Source organism: Numida meleagris, chromosome 3, assembly GCF_002078875.1.
Source record: "Numida meleagris isolate 19003 breed g44 Domestic line chromosome 3, NumMel1.0, whole genome shotgun sequence".
Taxonomy (NCBI): domain Eukaryota; kingdom Metazoa; phylum Chordata; class Aves; order Galliformes; family Numididae; genus Numida; species Numida meleagris.
The window spans coordinates 51,428,381-51,447,784 of record NC_034411.1 but is presented as its reverse complement, the minus strand read 5'-3'; the positions used below and the strand labels follow the sequence as shown (position 1 = coordinate 51,447,784).

At 39.4% G+C, this 19,404-nt stretch overlaps 1 protein-coding gene across 7 annotated transcripts in view; it reads right to left on the bottom strand.

The window, feature by feature from the left end:
• TULP4 (tubby like protein 4) overlaps positions 1-19,404 on the bottom strand; it is a 145,267-nt gene that overhangs the window by 106,320 nt on the left and 19,543 nt on the right. For 6 of the 7 annotated variants that reach the window (XM_021391588.1, XM_021391582.1, XM_021391583.1 and 3 more), the window contains exon 2: positions 6,329-8,620. In XM_021391588.1, the coding sequence (XP_021247263.1) occupies positions 6,329-6,580 (252 nt within the window). In that variant the 5' untranslated portion in view covers positions 6,581-8,620. Of the gene's footprint in view, positions 1-6,328; positions 8,621-14,522; positions 17,178-19,404 lie in introns of those variants that run through there. The other variant, XM_021391586.1, reaches the window with a different exon arrangement.

Below are 19,404 nucleotides of genomic sequence, written 5' to 3'. Positions count from 1 at the left end.
TATCAACAAGATCTGGCTTATGCAGCAAAGACTCTTCTTGCATATCAGAATTCACACCTACTTGTATCCCTTGTAAACTAAGCTAAGCTATCCAATATGTAATCAGCAAGCCATCTCATGCCAACTGTACCCTGGGCTGCATCAGAAGAGGGGTGGCAGCAGGGAGAGGGAGGTGATTGTCCCCCCTCTTCTCTGCCCTGCCCTCATGAGCCCCCACATGCAGTACTGCGTCCAGGCCAGGGGTCCCCAGCACAAGAAAGATGTGGAGCTGTTGGAGCGGGGCCAGAGGAAAGCCATGAAGATGATCAGAGGGCTGGAGCACTTCTCTTATGAGAAAAGGCTGAGGGAGCTGTGGGTGTTTAGCCCAGAGGGAAAAAAGTCTCCAGGGAGACTTTAACAGTAGGCTTCCAGTAACTAAAAAGTGCCCACAGGAAAGATGGGGAGGAACTCTACCAGGACATGTAGTGACAGAACAAGGGGGAATGGTTTTAAACTAAAATAAAATAGATTTAGAGTAGATATTAGGAAAAAATCTTCACTGTGAGGGTTGTGAGGCACAGGAACAGGCTGCCCAGAGAAGTTGTGGATGCTGCATTCCTGGAGGTGTTCAAGACCAGGTTAGATGGGGCCCTGGGCAGCCTGAGCTGATGGATGGCAGCCCTGCCCACGGCAGGGGCTGCAACTGGGTGGATGTTGAGGTCCCTTCCAACCCAAGCCATTCTGTGATTCTACCATTCCAAGACTCCACATTGCTGATAGCTGGCTACCAGCTATTGCCTCCTTCTGCTTTCCATTATCCTGCGTGGAAGCCACATCTGTGGAATTCATTCCTGCCTTCCATTACTGTCTTAGTACTTAGGGACATGGTTTAATGAGCAATATTGGTGGTAGGTGGACAGCTGGACTAGATGATCTTAGAGGTCCTTTCCAACCTCAATGATTCTATGACTCCACAGACCATCAGTGAATGCCAGATCCTCATGTGTCTCCTCAGTTTCTCAAAAGCTACTGTTTTTATTTTGGAAGATTGGCTCTACTCCAGCCACATCTGTGTTTCTCTCCTGTGCATATGAAGGTACATGCACACATTTACCCTAGGTAATAATTATCTGCTCCTGCAGATTTCCAGCAATTCTATCTTGTGTTGGAATACTATATGCATTTATCCTCAGAAAGATACTCTGTCTCCTCTTGCACATGAGTTTTATCCCACATTCTAGCCAAAGTTGAATGGCTTCTCTCCACACTTTTGCATTCCTGGCACTTCCTGCCTGCCTTCAACAGTTGTGGTCTCTGATGCCACTCCACCAGCTTAGATCCAAAGGCTTTCACCTAGATGTACAGGCAGATTTCTGTTGTCTGCAGAGAGCAATCAAAACTGCCAAATGAGGCTCCACCAACCTGAGAGCCCTGCTGTAAACCAGAGTTGAGTGAACTGAGCTCCTTCCTGCTGGTCTTGTCATGGCCAGAACCTTTGACAAGTCTCTTGAATAGAAGTGAATCCACTGTACTTGCCATTTGCATCACATTCTGACCAAGCTAAACAAAGCTACTTTTTGGTGTTTTTTTCCCATTAATAAAGCTATCTGTGTACATTTCATTTCCTTAAAATGTAAAAATAATAATCACAAATGTATAAAGATACAATTTTCCAATACACTCATTACACAAATAATTTCAGAGCTGGAACATCCCAATTTTATTTTGAAATCTTAAAAACACTTCTGTTTGAAAATTCACAAAAATAAGATTTCTCAATTACAATTAATTTTTGTTACTTCCTGTAACAATTATTAGACAAACAGATTGCTTCTCTACAAAGAAGCTCCTAATGTAAAGAGAATTCTTACGAGTTCCCTCAGAAGCTTGCACATGTTCATAAAAGACACTATCAGAGCAGAGATGCTGGCTGCCCAAGGATTAGTGCTGACAATTATTTTTCATCTATCCTATTACATTCTAGCTATACTTGACAAGCAATTACTTGGTGCTTTATGTTCAATTATATTGTGAAATGTTTATAGTTTGTAATGGGTATCTTATCTGTTCAGACTATCTCTAATTTGATGAATTCCTCTGGGAACAGTTTAAAGCAAGGCAATGTCCTTAATGATTATTATGGCTCAGAAATTGTATCGTAAAACCTGATTTCTCCACTATTCAGATGCTCAGTAGATCCTGTAACTATGCTTATGCATGCAAGAATTCAGAATTACATACTGACTTGTGACTTCCCTTATTCAGGTGTTCATACACCAACAGTCAATAGTAATCTCACCTCTTCACTACATCTACAGAGGAGTCTATGAAAGACTTTTTGCATGCCATGGAGCATATTTAAGCTTCATCAAGAATTTGATTTGGAATTACTAATTTCTAAAGACTGCTAAGCAGAAGATTAATAAAGAGAATAAAAATGTATTTTAGCTCTTATAAAGGTTGCCTGAAGAATTTAAAAGCGCTCAAGCAACCAGCTGGAGTCCACAGAAAACAGTTCAAAAAGGGCAATCAAAGAGTCAACAAGAAACCTCAGCATCTTTGTCCTTTCTGAAAATAAGTATTGAGAACAGCCAGGCAACAACAGTCATAAAGAAAATGTCAACATCCAGCCCAGACAGACAGAGGATCCACTCCCCAAGAGGTCCCTTCTCACAGAAGCACCAATTCTGCCTCTCTCTGCAGTGCTGTTGTTTTTTTTGTTTTGTAGCTGCAACAGTTTGAGGACAGAGGAAGGACATGGTTTGTAAACAGATTTCACAACTTCTATTATATTAACTAGCAGGGTTGTAAAAATCAGGCAAGCTTTCAGAAATACAAGTCCTTCCAGCACCGTGTATGCCCAAAAGCTTGTTTTACTTCTCCAATTACACTAGCTTGCCTTACACATAACATTTCTGCCTCTAAACCTTGTCCTGTCTTCTCTGTGCAGACAGGAAAGCAGCAGAGATCTGCAGAACCACTGCAGTTTACATCAGCGTGCGTCTTGTACCACTGAGGAGCCTGTAGCCAAAAGGCATTGTTACAGCATCTCTCTACCTCAAGATTTCTTAAGCGTTCACAAGTTACAACTCTTCCAGAAGGCAATGACTGATCCCTGTGCTGTCAAGACTTCTTTTTTTAATCATAAAAGAAATCACACTTAAGATTCACATGTCAGTTACAATTAAAACACAAATCTATATCTGTAGTTTTTCCTATTTTCTTACCAGTAACACTACAAACCAACAAACACTGCTGAAGAGGTTGATTTGTTTGTTGTTTTTATTTTTAATGGACCACTGGAAAGAGACTGCATTGCCAGAATTGCTCAGAACTTTTACACACAACCCCAAAGAGGTGGACAGAATAACTGAAAGATTTCTTTTTAACATAGGAAAGAGGATTTGTAACCTCCTTCTACTCTAAAACAAAACCAAGCTAAGAGCTGTCCAGAGACTTCCATAAAACAATGCAGTATGAGAAGCAATAATTCTTGAATATATTTTTAAAAGGACTGGGTTCTTTTGAAAAGCTGCAACTAAAAATAATTCATTGGACAGCCCAGCTGAGGTATGTTTACATCCCTTCCCACTTCTAAATCTTGTGCTAAAGCAAATAGGGTATTTTTTGCAGCTACAGTCATGTACCTGGACAATCCAAAAAAATTAAATAAATGAGCAGTTTACTTTATGATTACAGTTAAAGTTGCTACACATACTCTCTAATGTATTCAATGTTACTTAATTCACTGCATCAGAATTTGCATATTCTTGCACTACTTTTTAAACATTTCACTCCAGAAACTAGCATACCAAATCTAAGATATATCAATGATGACAAAATTGTTTTGTGCGTGTTTATTTTTCATCATGCTAACACATTAGTGTTAGTGAATTATTAGTGAAAACACTAATAATTTTAAAAACATCAAGTGCCATAGAAGCTATTAGCATCTTAATACAGTAGAAACCTATTAAAAGAAACACCTACATCAGCACCATCCAGCCAATTTGATTTGCAGGCATCTTGTAATCTTTCACAGGAAGATATACATCCACTTTTAACTGTTAGAATTCTGAGCATTATGTTAATGAGAATCAAGACTATAAATATTATCCAAAATGTAAAGGTTTTCTATCACAAAACGCAGCATTTTCACTCCTTGACATAGAACAAATGGAATATGCTTATTTTAATCCCTTGCTCTTCCCTAGAAAATACAAAAACATCAGGATGTTAATTAAAATATTATAGCAGCAACTTCCTAGTTTCCAATGCTAATAACCAACCTTGAAGCAATTGTAAAAACACAACCCTGGCTCAGGCTACCAAGCACTTTGGTCACAATTATTGTCTGATGCGATGAATCATGCAAGTCCACCACTGTAAAGTGCCTGCCAGTAATTCAGTCCCAGGATTCTTCATTCTTACTTGCTCTGATATGCTGTAGGCATTGCTTCTACAGACAAAAAAGGAGCTGCGTACCAAAAGGTTTCAAGGAATCTTTTCAGCAATCATAAAAACACCACAAAAATACATGACTAGCATCCACCTTCATGACCTGCTTAAAAATAGGCTCATGTTCTTGCCCAAAGCACAGCACTGCTATACCTTTTCCAGATTTTCACTCTAAAACTGAAATACACTGTGCTGCTCTGCCCGCAGCATATTGCTTATTATATCCCAAACTGAAAGCTTCTAACTTCTGCATTTTCACCTCTCCTGCTCGTTCATTAAAGCACTTTATGCTTTTTGACTGAATGCACCGTGATATTAAAGCAGGAACATATGTCAGAAAAGCAATAAACTCTGCATGTCACACTAGCTGTTAAGTGGAGCCATTCCAACATTTTCTTTATTTAAAGAATCTTTCAACAGATAAACTTAGAAGAAAAGATGTTTTCTAAAGAAACAATCTTCTCATCCATCCCACTATTTACCTTTCACCAGTAACAAACCCTATATTACAGTTTCATTCCTTTCCAAACCAATAGGATTATCCTCTAAGAGACAGGACAACGCTCAGTTAGTCTGGTGAAGAGTACTGTATAATGCATCATCTAGTAAGTCCAAGCTTTCCTTCACACCAATGCTCAAAAAATCTAGCAGCAGCCAAAGACCCACCACAAAGCTAGTTGCCTTAAAAGCCATTCCCTTCTTCTTCAAGTATGACACAGTTGACACCATCGTATCAGCCTTGTAGCCCCATGCAGAGATGTGAATTGGTAGCTTCTGTTCTAGTCCTTCACACATTTGCTCCTAACCAGGAAGACTTCTAGAAACACAACCTTATTTATCATTATTATTAATGATAGGCTTGGCCCAACACAATTTAAGAGCCCACATCCAAAAACTTTTACAAAGAACATTCTCATTTGAGACTCTTGTGCCAGCCAGTGTTGGGGGAAAGGATGCACAAGTAGCACAGCTCAATCCACAGAGCAATGATGCTGCAACCCAGAAAAAGAATTTTATGACTGACTGCGTAAATGTAAGCAAAAGTGACCAGAACCAAAGGGCAGCATGCACGTCAGCATCTTTCTCACTTAACTGTTACATATTAAGCCTAGCCCTGTAGTTCCATGTTCTGCAACAAGACTTCATGTTCCCATTAACAGCACTTCCAGTGTTTCCAAGACATGCGTTAAGCAAAAGCAGAAAAACAGATGTTCACAGGACAATTAAAAAATATGAAGAAATTAAGAACTGGTCACTGTATCTCATGTTTCAAATAACAAAACCCAATATGCAAATGAAAAATATACTGATAACTCAAGATGGCCCAAAGCAGATTGCTGGACGCAAACACCGCTCTTTCCTTTGAGAAAAGTTGCCTCTACATTTTTTGACAGAATTTCATACAAATACATACATGAATTTGTCTTTTATCTATAATGATCTATATAACACACAAAACACTCCTGTCTACACACACTTGTGTGCAGACCTACACGTCACCGTCATCTGCTGTAGAACAGTCCAGTCTGCAGTTTCATAAAAACTGGCAGGCTTTGCCCAAGCTCCTCTTTCACCCCTCTGCCTTTCTACTAGTCTTCCAAGGCAGACTTTAACATTGCGTAAAAGCAGTCTGCTACCAGAGCTTTTAACATTCTGACATGCACTTCTTGAATTTATTGGAAATTCCAGATTCGTTTTCAAAGAGCATCCTCACCATAAGCCTCACGCTTTTCAATTTACCAAAAAAACTCCAAACACGTTTGGACTAGTCCCGAGCCTCCTCCATGCTCCCCCACCAGATTGCAAGCAGAAATACTACAAAAGAATTAATGCTATCATTTCCAAAGCCAGAGTCATTCAATCTTAGAATCATAACACACCGTTTGCTTACCTCGCTGTTGTGGCCCCTCAAATTGAAGTTGATTCTCTGAGGGGTGTTCCGGTCCCTCCTGCAATGGCTGGAAGTAAAAGTGACGCCTACAACTCCTCTGCCATTGCCTGTTGCCAACCAGCCTTCCTCATAGTACCGCCGCCTGCACACGGGCTTTTCCTTCTCACTTTTGGGAACTCTCCCTTTCCAGGAGAGGCAGAGGATGTTGGAGTCGCTGCAAAGAACAGGCCCATGTTCCACTGCTGCATACATGCTTTTTAAATATTTTATTTTTTGACATAGGAAAGTAATGTGTCTAGCGCACAAAATTTTAACCAATTTTTTTGTTTTTTATTGATAAGACTGACCTGGGATAGATCATTGAAAGGGAGGAGGATGGGGTCAGTGTTTATAAATATCCACCAAATGCATAGTGAAAAATTCCTCTATAAAAGATGATGGCAGTTGGCTAAGAAAAAGTAACACTTAAAAAAAAATTCAGGTTCATTTTTTGTTTTTGAGTCTGTAGAGTGAGGGTGCACTTATCCTTTGGAGAGACAGCTACTTCATAAGAGGCGCTCAAGAAATGGTTAAGTCATCTTTTTGCTCAACTTGATATAATCTTTATACAGCCTGAGATTCCAGTTTAGCGTAACGCAATTCCAGAGACAAAGAGTTGCAAATGTGTAGGTTTCAAGTAACTTAAGGCTTTTAAGATTTCCTCCAGTCAGATTTTCTTCAAAAGTTCAGTTGCAGAAATTTAAACACACGCACATACATATGTATATATATGACATTCATCTTTTCCAAGCTGCCCTCTGGCATATCTTTTCCATCTGATGTATTTCTGCTGCTAAAGCTGAAAGAGATTGCATAAAGGGAAAAAAAGGCACACAAACCGTGCGAAACAACAGACCCAAACTTGTGCAGGCACTGGTGTGCCAGGCCAGATGGGAAATCCCTCTTGGTACTGAAACGCTCGTTGGATTCAAACGTTTTTGCAATCCAAAGCCAATCCAATTTTCATTGCAGCACTTTTTTTTTCCACCAGAGACCCAACAGAGCCTGAATCGTTTATCATGCTATCTTTCTTGCCTGCTTTCCCACTTTTTGCTGCCACACACGAATGACAAAGAAACCCCCTCTTCATTTATAGCAGAATCAAAAGTGCTCCAAAGCTTTTAGCTTTTAAAGCAGATAAGTTTGCCTCAGGTGAACCATGAAGTTCTCTCTCTTCCAAAACAGGCTAAAATGTCAAGTTGTTTTTCCTTTTCCCTTTTTTCTGCTACAAGCAATCACAGACTTTCTATCCTACCATAAAAAACAAATGCCAGAATTAAAGCACATCAAGTAAGCAATCTTTCAAAATCTTCTAAAATTCAAGGAAGGAAGAAACGTATTCATCTAAAAAAGAAAAAGAAGCAGCATTAAAAATCTGACTTCCTGGTTTCACTATTTCTCTAGGTATTTTCCTTGCTTGTTTTATCGGATCTTTCCTTCTTGATGCTTGTCTACAGCAAAGATTCATAGTTCCAGACACAACATTTGCAGCTGTACAAGAAGGAAACATATGAAGTATTCCAATCGTTTTATTTGAGTAACATTTATGAGCTCAATTATTTAGTACTGATACCACACTAAGTGAAAAGAGGAAAAAGGAGAGGCAGAAAGAATATGCAAGACGATGACCTGGTTAACTCAAAAAGGATGACGAGGATTCTTCAATTCAGTGCCCAGACCTGTCCCATAGTTCCTCAACTTACTTACTTTCAGTCATCACTGCTCATCATACAGTCACAATTTATTAGTCCATTCACAAACTACTGAGCCCGAAGCATACTGTGCCAAAGGTGATACATTATGCCCCTGCAATAACAAAATCACTTTCCTCCGCCCTCAGTATTCTTATGTTTTCCTCACAATTACTGATTTAGATTGTGGAGGTATTTCTTAGGCTTTTTCTGTGTGGAGGGTTTTTTCTTCCTCTTCTTGCAAATTTTTTTCACTTGTGAAGACCATGAATTAAGTTGAATATTACTGGCAGGTGTTTTTCCATGGGTTACTGATTCCTGTGCTGTAAAGGTGCTCCATCTGGTACTTAAATTAATTTTCATCAATTGCAAAGCTCTCAGGAATATGTGAAAGTCAGTCTATGTGATGACAAAAACATGTGCGCTTTCATGTACGTGCATTACATATACCAGCTCGGTGAATCTGGTACTCAGAGCTGCAACTGCCTTCTCTCAGCTTAGCTGTGGTAATCTTGTTAGGCGCCCGTCACTCAAAGCTTGAAATCTCCGTGCTCTTCCAACTCTGCAAGACAAAACACACACAACACATATAGAAAAAAAAAGTGAAAAAAACAGGAAAGTAAGCCACAAAACAATTTAGAGATAGAGGAACTACTGTCATAATCAAAGCATGATGTTTAAGCATTTAACACAGAACTTATGAAATTTCTTTATTGTATATAGATACATACATTATTCAGACACAAAGTACAGTATTTTCTTCTTCACAATAACTAATTATTTTTTTCCCAGGAAAGATGCAATAGGAAAAAAAATAAACTTTGCTTTGACCAGAATTGCTGAGACAAACTCCTAACAAAGACTCCACAATTCTGTGGAGTGAGGGTTGGAAAGGGAAGTGTCAGTGACAGAGCAGACACAGAGTTAGATCCCAAGAGACTAAGAGAGAACCACAGACTGACTGAGGTTGGCAGGGACACTTCTGGGTCCATCCAGCCCAACCCCTGCTCAGGAAGTGACGTCCAGAGCAGGGTGTCCAGGACCACATCCAGGTGGCTTTTGAAGACCTCCAAGGAGAGAGTCCATAAGATCTCTGAACAACCTGTGTTCAGTGCTTCACCACCTTCACTGTATAGAAGTGACCCCTAATGCTCAAGAGGAACCTCCTGTGTTCTAGCTGGTGCCCACTGCCTCTTGCCCTGGTACCAGGCACCGTCAAAGAGAGCCTGGCTCTATCCTCTTTGTATTTCCCTTCAGGTATTTATAGACATAGATGAGAACCTCATGAGACTTCTCCAGGCAGAACAGTCCCAGTTCTCTCAGCCCTTCCTCATATAAGAGACAGCAAACCATGAGGTAGTGTGCTAAACTTAACAGTCTCAAAAGAATAAAGTAATCAACTCAGTCCTGGTATGATTGTTTTCAGGAAATCTAAGGTACTGCAAAATTGAAGACTAGACATTTGAATAAACACAGATGGATTTTAAAGACTACTCAAACCTTACATGGGCCTTCACTTCAAAAAGGGGGGGAAATGACTCAAATTCAGCTCATATATAAAGATTGTAAATGGAGTAAAAGAGATTAAACAAAAGGGTACCCATGATACTTCAAATGCATCTGAAGTACATGCATATGCCGAGTTACTGCATCTATACAGTTCTTGCTAAAAAGACCTCATTTAAACTAAGCATTCCACTGGTCACACTCATTAGCACTGTAAAAATGGGCCTGCCTACACTACATGTAACATTGTACTAACCTCACTTTCTGAGTAACTAACCACTTTTTCAGTCTAGCACAGAGGTACTGATAACAATTTAAAATAACTGTATCTATAGACATAGATAACAAGGCAAGGCCATGAGGTAAATTACAAAGCAGTCAGGAAAACTGTCCCTGAGGTTTGTTGAGTCACTACCAGAACTTTGCAGCATTACAACTAAACAAGATATAAAACTAATGGCTGCTACCATTTTTTTTCATCATAGCATGGCTTTGTACAACCTTTGTACGCAATTTCCATCCTCATTCACTTAGTAGAAAATCAACAAGTTTGAGAAAAGGACCTTTCTGCATCTTGGACAGTAGCCCACTCGCAACTGAGTCTGATTCATCATCAGTTTGAGGATTAGAGAAACCAATGGCTTCTTTTCTTAAAAATATTCTATTTGCATTAGGAAAGCTGGACAGGCAGAGATGAAAGTATCTAACTACAAAAGGAATAGTCAGTCATTATTCAAATACTTCTCTCTCAATAATGTCCTGACTACAAGACCGCATTTATATTTAAATCAGTGAAGGTCAACACCTCCTTTATGTTGTACTTGAATTCAGTAGACAAGATTAAAAAATACCTTTAAGACTGTAGTGTCAAATACTCAAGAAGATAGGCTGAATTAAGATTACATACATATTTAATTCTTTCCATTCTCCTCTCCTTCATTTCCACCTGCTGAATATTTACTAAGAAATAACCTAATTAGAAGATTCAGATGCTAGTCTTCCCCCAAGAAATCAGTATCTGATTTAGACACACACACCATTTTTCTTTTGCCCTTACAGCAGTTCCATAATCCTGCTCTTCTCAACAAGTTTAAAGTAAGCTTTTTACCTTCTTTTTCCCCTCCATGAAACACAAATTAATGGTTACTACCTCTGTTGCAAGGCATGTGGAAGAGTTGAGGATAAAAAGCCTTACATAAGAGCTAGCTGCTACTTGAGTAATCTTACCGCTAGTCCAAATGCAGGTTGGACTCTGTATATAAAGAGAACTTAGCCTTTCAGATTAAACTTTCAAACTAAAGTTCTAACTGTAGGTTTTTAAAATCAAGATTAATGTACCTATTCTTTCAGAGTGGGGAAGGTGCTCATCGGGGAAGTTCACTGGATCATGAAGTAGTAGCTGTTTTTACTGGCAAGTTATTTCCAGCACTAGCTGGACACCAAATATCAACAAATTGCAGTGAAATAATTTTACACTCAAAGAGCAGATTAAAATTTCTTTGTTCTGGAAGATGCTGCTTGAACCCATGCTCTAATAGTGTTCAAAGCCCACTGATGTAAAATTAGGTAGAGATACCTAATGATACAAAAAATATTAGACCTGCAACACAGGAAAAAGGACGTACAATTACTGTATTTTGTTTTGCTGTGCTGTAGAGCTCTTCTTGAATACAAAACCAGCAACAAGTTACGTTCTCACATTACAGGAATGAATTCAAGTATTAATTTAAGGTGGAAAAAAAAAAGTTATTAGCAGTGGCTCTCCTATTTGTGTCAATATTTAACTCAATTTAACTCCTAAGTGTTTCCATTAACTTACATAAAAGTGTAAGTGTTAAGCCAGTTAGACAACCAGAAAAATATTTGCTTGTTCCCATGCATCTTTCATTGAGGTGTCTCTCTTTTGTTGACAGAAAGAAGTCACGCACAGCCAAGTGTACCAATACTGCAGCAACCTCTTCAGCATTTTATGTTTATTCAAAACCCCGCTCTTCACAGCTTCAGAGTACGGTATCTGAAGGTGAGAATACAAGGAGACTGGGAGGGAAAGGAAAGCAGAGAAGGAAAAAGGAAAATGCAGACAAGTACACAATATTCTAAATTATTAATTATCTTCCAAAAAAAAAAAAGACTCAACAGCCTGCATTTTTAAGATCCTGATCATGCAAAAATCTTATGGAAAGAACTGTAAGCTACAGAGTCTTTGAAAAGTCAAGCTACCATATTTCAGGCATTTTCAGCCTAAGCAATTTTCTTCCTATAAAACTTTTGTAAGGTCAAAAGAAACAGTAGTTTTCCCTCCCTCTGCCATCCAGGAAGGGAGAAACATATGCCTGTATCAGTGAAGACCACAAGATATTTGTGGTAAGGGAGGGACACCCGTTCTGAACGATCAAACCACAACTGGTTCTGCACAAGCTGATAGCAGAAGATCCCGCCAGCTATCAAATAGTGGTTATGGGATTAACCTTCAAGGTTACCGCTAAACAAAATACTACACAAATGGCACTTCTCATAACACCGTCATTCTATTACAAACTATACACTACAGAGCTAGAAGCTAGCCAGGCAGAACACCTTTTTGTTTATGCAGTCCAACCTAAAAGCAACATAAATTAAGTAATCCTATTCAAGTGGAACAAAAATCCTTCATCAAAATTAACTACTCAGTCCTTTAGGATTTTGCGGGGAAAAAAAAAGAGCCAATTCCACTGGGAAAAAATATAATTTTGACCTGAGTCAGTACTGGTTTTTCTTTTCTTTCACTCATCTCCTCTAATTACCTTTGCTTCATTCACCTTCCATTGCACTGTAAGTCATCAAGGTTCTCATCTTTCTTTAATATTACCGAAAAATATGCAGTTTGGAGGACATAATTCTAAATAAATACCAGGAAGGCTGTAAAGCTGTTCTTCATGCCAAGAAAGACAAAAAAGTTACAACAAGCTTAATTTGTGTTCTCTTTGTTCTTATATGGCTCTCTCTCCACAAATTTTATCTTTGTGCAATTCTAGAAGTTCCTCCTCTGATCCAAGGCAGCTGTGTGGCCTGGGCTGGACAGTCAGTCATGCTAATTTGAGATGTAAATACATCAATAATCCCAGCAGAGCTGCACAGGAACAGGCAAGCAGCAAAAGAGCAATGCCAGGCACTGCAGTCATAACTGCCAGTGCCTTAATAGAGATGCTGTAATGTCAGTCATATATGGATATACATTCATAAGAAAATGAGACAGAAAATACATCTGTTGGCATATGGAGTGAAATGAAGCTTACATTAGCAGCTGCTCAGCAGATATCGATTGTGAGTATTGACAGAAATTATTTCAACACAATATTGCAATACAGAAATACCATTAAAAAGCCCTTCAAGAAACATTTTTTTTTTTTTCCAAGAAAAACACCAGTAGTCCTTAAGTAAACTGTCAGAAGCTATTAATTGGGTGTTGCCAAATTTACACATATTTTGCAAAAGGAAGGGGCCTGGAGATATGAAAAACAGTAAATTGTCAGCTAATTTCCACCTGGACCAGCTGCCTTACATCAACTGACCACACACACACACGCAGCAGGGCTCTCCAATGCCCAGCAGGGTGGGAGGTGAGTACCACAGCAGCCCACATGGCTCTCAGCTGAAGCTGTACTCAAAAGCTTTTCCTTTTTTGCTTGAAGCTGAATCAATCCTGGTCCAGGCCCAGCACGGTCTGGCATTCAGCAGCACCGGTAAAATTGTGAAGCTGGTGGAGCTGTACCACACAAGTGAGAAACAGAGGGGAGGAGAACTTGCAAACAGTACTGCCATTTGAATGCTTTCTAGGGTAAAATTTGGGCAGAACGTTTCTAAACTCAATGTATTGCCCAAAGAAGAGAAGAAAGAAAAGCTTGTCTCTAGGGGTGAATTTGAGATGGCCACCACAATGTCCTGGGAGCAAAGGCCCAGGACACGTGCCATGTTTTCAGACAACATGGAGTAGGCTGAAACACCCCAGAGGGATGTTGAAAGAGCTGTTTCAGAGAAGAAAAAATGTACTACCTTTGTTTTAAAAGTGGAAAATTACAACTCTTGAACCACACATTCAAAATCCTTAGAGCTGAAAAGAAATGTAGCGTGAACAAGAAATTCCCTTCACTTACTGGTATGAATCTTCTCTCAAAAAACAGTAAAAATCCTCACAGCACAAAGAGCACTTGTACAATCCATATTTCAGGGGACATTCACTTAAAAAGTTGAATTAACTGAGTCTTGTTAATGACATTGAAAAGTGTTCAGTGGAGCCCCAGCTCTTAGCATCTCTTTTCCACTGAACTGAATGCACTGACCTTGCCTGTAATTACAGTGCAATTCCTCTCCCCGAGGAACACTCTGCAGCCTGCAAACATCCCTCGAGCCTGCAGCAGTTCTGTGTAGTTCCTAATTATCTCCAAAATCTGTCCACAGGCTCTCTTAATACTTTCTTATGAACATACATTGAAGTTTTGCTATACTTCCCCAAAATCCCAGTATACCCTTGTGTGTGACAGTGATTGCAACACTGGAAATAACTTAAAAAAAATTTTTTTTTAATGTGGGAGATGAAGGAGGAAAACAGGAGCCACCCGTTTTTAGAATTCAGAAGAACCCAACGTAAAAAATTATTTCTGTTGGACAGCAAGGATATTTCAGTCAGAAATATGATAAACAGTGGACATCCACTGCAAAGGAACGTGAGCACAGCACACAGCAGCAGGGCTGGACACTGCGTCAGGTTTCGTAGTCTTTGGGTTTGGGGATCAAGAACTTAGCTCTAGTCCTGCCCGACCCTCAGATGTGCCACAACCAAAGATTTCAGCCTGTGTTGGAGGACATGCATCCAACTCACAAAAGCAGTGCTTGGAGATCTAGGTGGAAGGAGGAGATACTCCCTACTCTCACATTAAAGACACACAAAGCTAAAAAACAGCTTCATCTCTTTTCCATACCTGTTCCCTTTTGTTTCAAGCACAGTGTTTTCTCCTCAAGGTTCTGGAAGTCTTCTGCAAAGTCATCTATGTTAAAAGAATATTGTGTCACGAAGACAGATTGAAGAGTGATTGCCTTATAGCTACCTTGAGCAGCAAGTTGCTGTAGAGGCCTTTGTAAAAATTGAGAGCTTTAAACAAAGGCTTGCAGCAAAGCAAAGATTTGTGTATGGAGCGAGTCATTACGCTAGCAAGACTTGGAGGGCATCAGATCAGCTGTGCACATGTGCCTAGGGAGGTGAATAATGGTTTTCTGTCTATATTAATATGCCAAGTGTTGACTGGTCCTCTACAAACAGAGGCAAGGAGGCCAGAAAGAAGCAAGCATTCTCTATGTACAGTAATACCATGCTGGGTATCTGCCAGTGAGGCAGAAGGGGAATGATTTTAAACTAAAAGAGAGGACATTTAGATTAGATATCAGAATGAAATTTTTCATTCAGAGGATGGTGATGCACAGGCTACCCAGAGAAGCTGCGGGTGCCCCATCCCTGGAGGCATTCAAGGTCAGGTTGGATGAGGCCTTTCTGGGCAACCCGATCTGGTGAGTGGCAGCCCCGCCCATGGCAGGGGGCTGGGGTTTGGTGGGCTTTACGGTTCTTTCCAGCCTGAGCCAGTCTGTGACTATAATCCACACCTTTGTGAGCTGGCACAACAGCCTTGTGTCCAAAAATTTTTATTTTAAAAAGGTCTTTGCGATTATGATTCTCTCTTCATCCTGGCTAAACACTCCCGTTACATATATAAAAGATTCAAAAACTTTGAAGATAAAACAAAAATTTCAAGCAGGGATAAGACATCACATTACGCCACAGTGCAAACAACTCTATCATTCAAAATGGTACAAAAATGCGTTAGATGACTACACATGCACGAAGATTTTCAGAAACTCTGGAAAAGCATGTTCAGAGTGTAACATCAGTCATTTTTAAAAGGAATTCTGAATATTTCACTTGAATGTTGTAAATGTAAAAAAGACTCTAACCTTTGTTTATAAAATTCATTTTTACATTTAACTCAAAATTTAATTGAGATGCTGATTCTTCTCATTCAGCTTTGTCAATCTGCAAAGAGCAAGCCTTTGATAGGTATCATTTTAAATATAAAATTTATTCATTTAAAATTGTATTGATATATCCATTTCTTAACATCCCAAGACATTCATATTTCATGTAATTTGCATAACTGCAGTCACCACATCGTGCTTGTTTCTGTTCGCAGTCTCAAAGCTATGGAAAATGTCCTTCCTTTGAACAAACATTCAGGCTTCACCAAAAAAGAAAAGAAATGTTATAGATTGACATTTTTTAAGTAGAAGAAACATTTCTCACTGCTTTATAGCTAGTGCTGTTACTAATTTTCATTTGTTTTCCCACAGAAGTTACGTAAGGGCAGTAACTGCCAACTTCTTGCATCCAATTATTTCTCTTATTCAATCCAAAACTTGCAGTACCTTTCAGTATTTTTATCTGATCTATGCTTATGAGATTTTCTGTTAAAGCTCAGTTTCAGAATCCACGAAGCACAAAAATCCAAAGGGAAGACTCGTTGCAGCAGCTAAACCTATAGCTTCTAGGTACAGAAGGTAAATACAACCAAAGAGCTAATGCGCTCACATACACACAAAACTAAAGCGATACACATTACACAGGAGAAAAAACACTGGCATTCTTCATTTAAATTTTTTTCTTTCCCACTGCCAAGTTTAATCTGCTGCCTTTACCAAGGAGCACAAGGACCTTCAGATCAACTGACTCGACTGAAGAATGTCAGTTTCAAACATTTTTTCTACTTCATTATGAAAACTGGAATTTAGGGAATTAATATGATGGCATTTAGTAGATGAAGTATTACTTAGGTTTTTTCTGACAAGCACAGGTCACAGTCATGCACAAAGGTTGGTCCTTTTCACTATTTTTTTTTCTTTTCTCTTTTTGAACATGGCAGTAAATTCCTTAGGATTCCATCATGGTTGCAAATTCTAGTCAAAAGCAACAGTAAAATAAAAGGAATATGAGGTCATTTCATAAATAACATAATTTTGACCTGAAATTTTAAAGCCATCTTAAAATCAGTGGCTTTTTTTCCTTCCACACCTAAAATGACTACATGCTTAGACAAACTAATTTTAGTACAACTGATTTTCCATTTAGTAAGTACTTCACAAAGTAGCTCTACATCTGTATAAAAACATAGAACTTACTACACTGTTTTTCTGTATGTCTGTAATGAAATGGTGAAAAGCAGAACAACCCAAAGAAAAAAAACTACTAACACAATCTACTACCCCAACCATGCCCTCTGTAAAACACCACATCAGCACTGCAGGTTTCTTTTCTATACTGAAAAGACTACTTGCAAACTGCTGAAGGAAAATGCTGCTGCTTTCTCTGGTAGGCAGCTTGGCAAGGTAACATCTTAATCTCACAGCATCAGTGGTCCCCTTGAGCTCACAAAGTCTGTTAAAACAAATTACATGAAAACATCTTCAGGAGTTCAATTCTATAGCTTAAGAGGATTTGTATATCCCAGTTTCTTCTGAGATTCGGGGAACCTAAGATGGTATAGCATTTCATAGAATCACAGAAATGCTCAGGTTGGAAAAGACCTTCAAGATCATCAAGTCCAACCACAACCTAACCATACTACCCTAACTCTAACAACCCACCACTAAGTCATGTCCCTGAGCACCACATCCAAACGGTTTTTAAACACGTTCAGGGATGATGACTCAAACACCTCCCTGGGGAGCCTGTTCCAGTGCTTAACAACCCTTTCTGTAAAGAAGTTTTTCTTGATATCCAATCTAAACCTCTCCTGGCGCAACTTGAGGCCATTTCCCCCTGTCCTGTCACCAGTGAGAAGAGACCAACCCCGCACTCGCTGCAATCATCCTTCAGGTATTTGAAGAGAGCAATACAGTCACCCCTCAGCCTCCTCCTTCCCAGACTAAACAGCCCCAGCTCCATTAGTCTCTCCTCGTAGGGCATATTCTCCAAGCCCTTCATAAGCCTTGTTGCCCTTCTTTGGACCTGCTCCAGAACCTGCGTGTCCTTTCTGTACTGAGGTGCCCAAAACTGAACACAGTACTCTAGGTGTGGTCTCACCAGTGTTGAGTACAGGGGCAGGATTACTTCCCTAGTCCTGCTCACTGCACCATTCCTGATACAAGCCAGGATGCCATTGGCCTTCTTGGCCACCTGCGCACACTGCTGGCTCAGTATCTAATGCTGTTATGAAACCCTAATAATTTCTCCATCAGCTATTACATACAGACCACAGAATAACAGGAGGTTACTTGGAGAAAACTGCATGCTTTCTTGTTAACGATACTAACTAGACTGCACTGATAATAATGCTTCAGCATCTGTATCAAACAGCTGTTAGATTTGAGCTGTGGTAGACTGATGCACAAAACAAAAATTATTTAGACAAAAATATAAAATACTCAGTATTTCATAAAGCTGATGCAAAGTTTCTGAAATTAGATAAGAATGACATTTTAAGAAAATTCTACTCCAACTACAAAAGTGGCATTATCTTTCACTTATTGTTCTACCAAATGACAGCAGGAAACAAAGCTGATGAACAGAAATTACCATGTCGGAATACAAAAATTCCCTTCCTAACAATTAAAAGAATGAAAAACCTAAATTAAATACAGGATAAAACTAGTTACTCTATGATTCTAAAGCCTCAAACGCTACACTGGATTGTTAACCTATCAACCCTGCAATATGAACAGCAAAATAAAGCAAGACACCATGAGATCACAGACTGACATCCTAGAGCAATGCAGGGATCCAATTACCAGCAGCATCTTCTGCCAGGCAGCCAAGCTCCCATGGGGAAAGGGAGCACACACACTGCAACGTTCTACACTAAAGCAGCGTTTACTTCTTACGCAGAGCCATGCAGATGTCACAGGATTATTGCCACTCAGTGCTCCCGTGTTTACGTTTATCAAAACTTTAAAGCAGAACACAGCACAGCACTTACAGCTTTATGACATTCCCCCATGCAATGTATCCTACGACTCTAGGATCTGTGGCTCTCCTTGAAATAGCCAAAAGCCGAGCTCTGGGCTGATAGCGAGTGCCCTTTATTAATGCTCCTCAAAACTGCGCCCAAATTGGCCAGAGCTCTAACAAACTAAAAAAGCAGACTCCAGCTCTATCTTCTGTGAGCCCACATGCTGTAGCAAATAAAATCGGGATCCACACAGGTCAGCTCTGTTCAACAATTATTATTGTTTGATTTGCTCTAAAGCACAGCTAGAAATAACTGAAGCTTTATCTATTTTCAAAGGAAGCTTCTATAACTACATTGGTATGCCCTATGGGAACACGACTCTGTTTCTCATAGCAACCCTCAATGATTTAAGCAGCGAGCCCTGCTCTTCCCACAGCATCATTAATACTCGGAGAGCTTCATCATTCTTCACCAACAGAAGAAGCGCCTTCTTAGTAAAACATTGCTCTGCCTCGATGTCAGGGAACTAGGACATTTTGCTCTGAGAGCAAATAAGGCCTTGCCATTACCTTTAATTATGATTTTTCAAGCACTTCACGACAAAGTGACAGTATCTTGGGCTTTTTTTTTTTTTTTTTTAAATTCTTAGCTTATTCTATTGCTACACTTTACGCTCAATAGATTCCATTTTTTACACTTTCATTATTTTTATTTTAAGTGCTCTCTCCTAAATACACATCAAATTCTATAACATTTTCAGTAGCATTTTATTTAAATTTGGCAGTGACAGCTAGTACTGTTTTCTATCTATGGGGATCCACCTGTTTATAGATACTGAAGTTCTTCATCCTTAAGTGACTGCGCAGTTGGC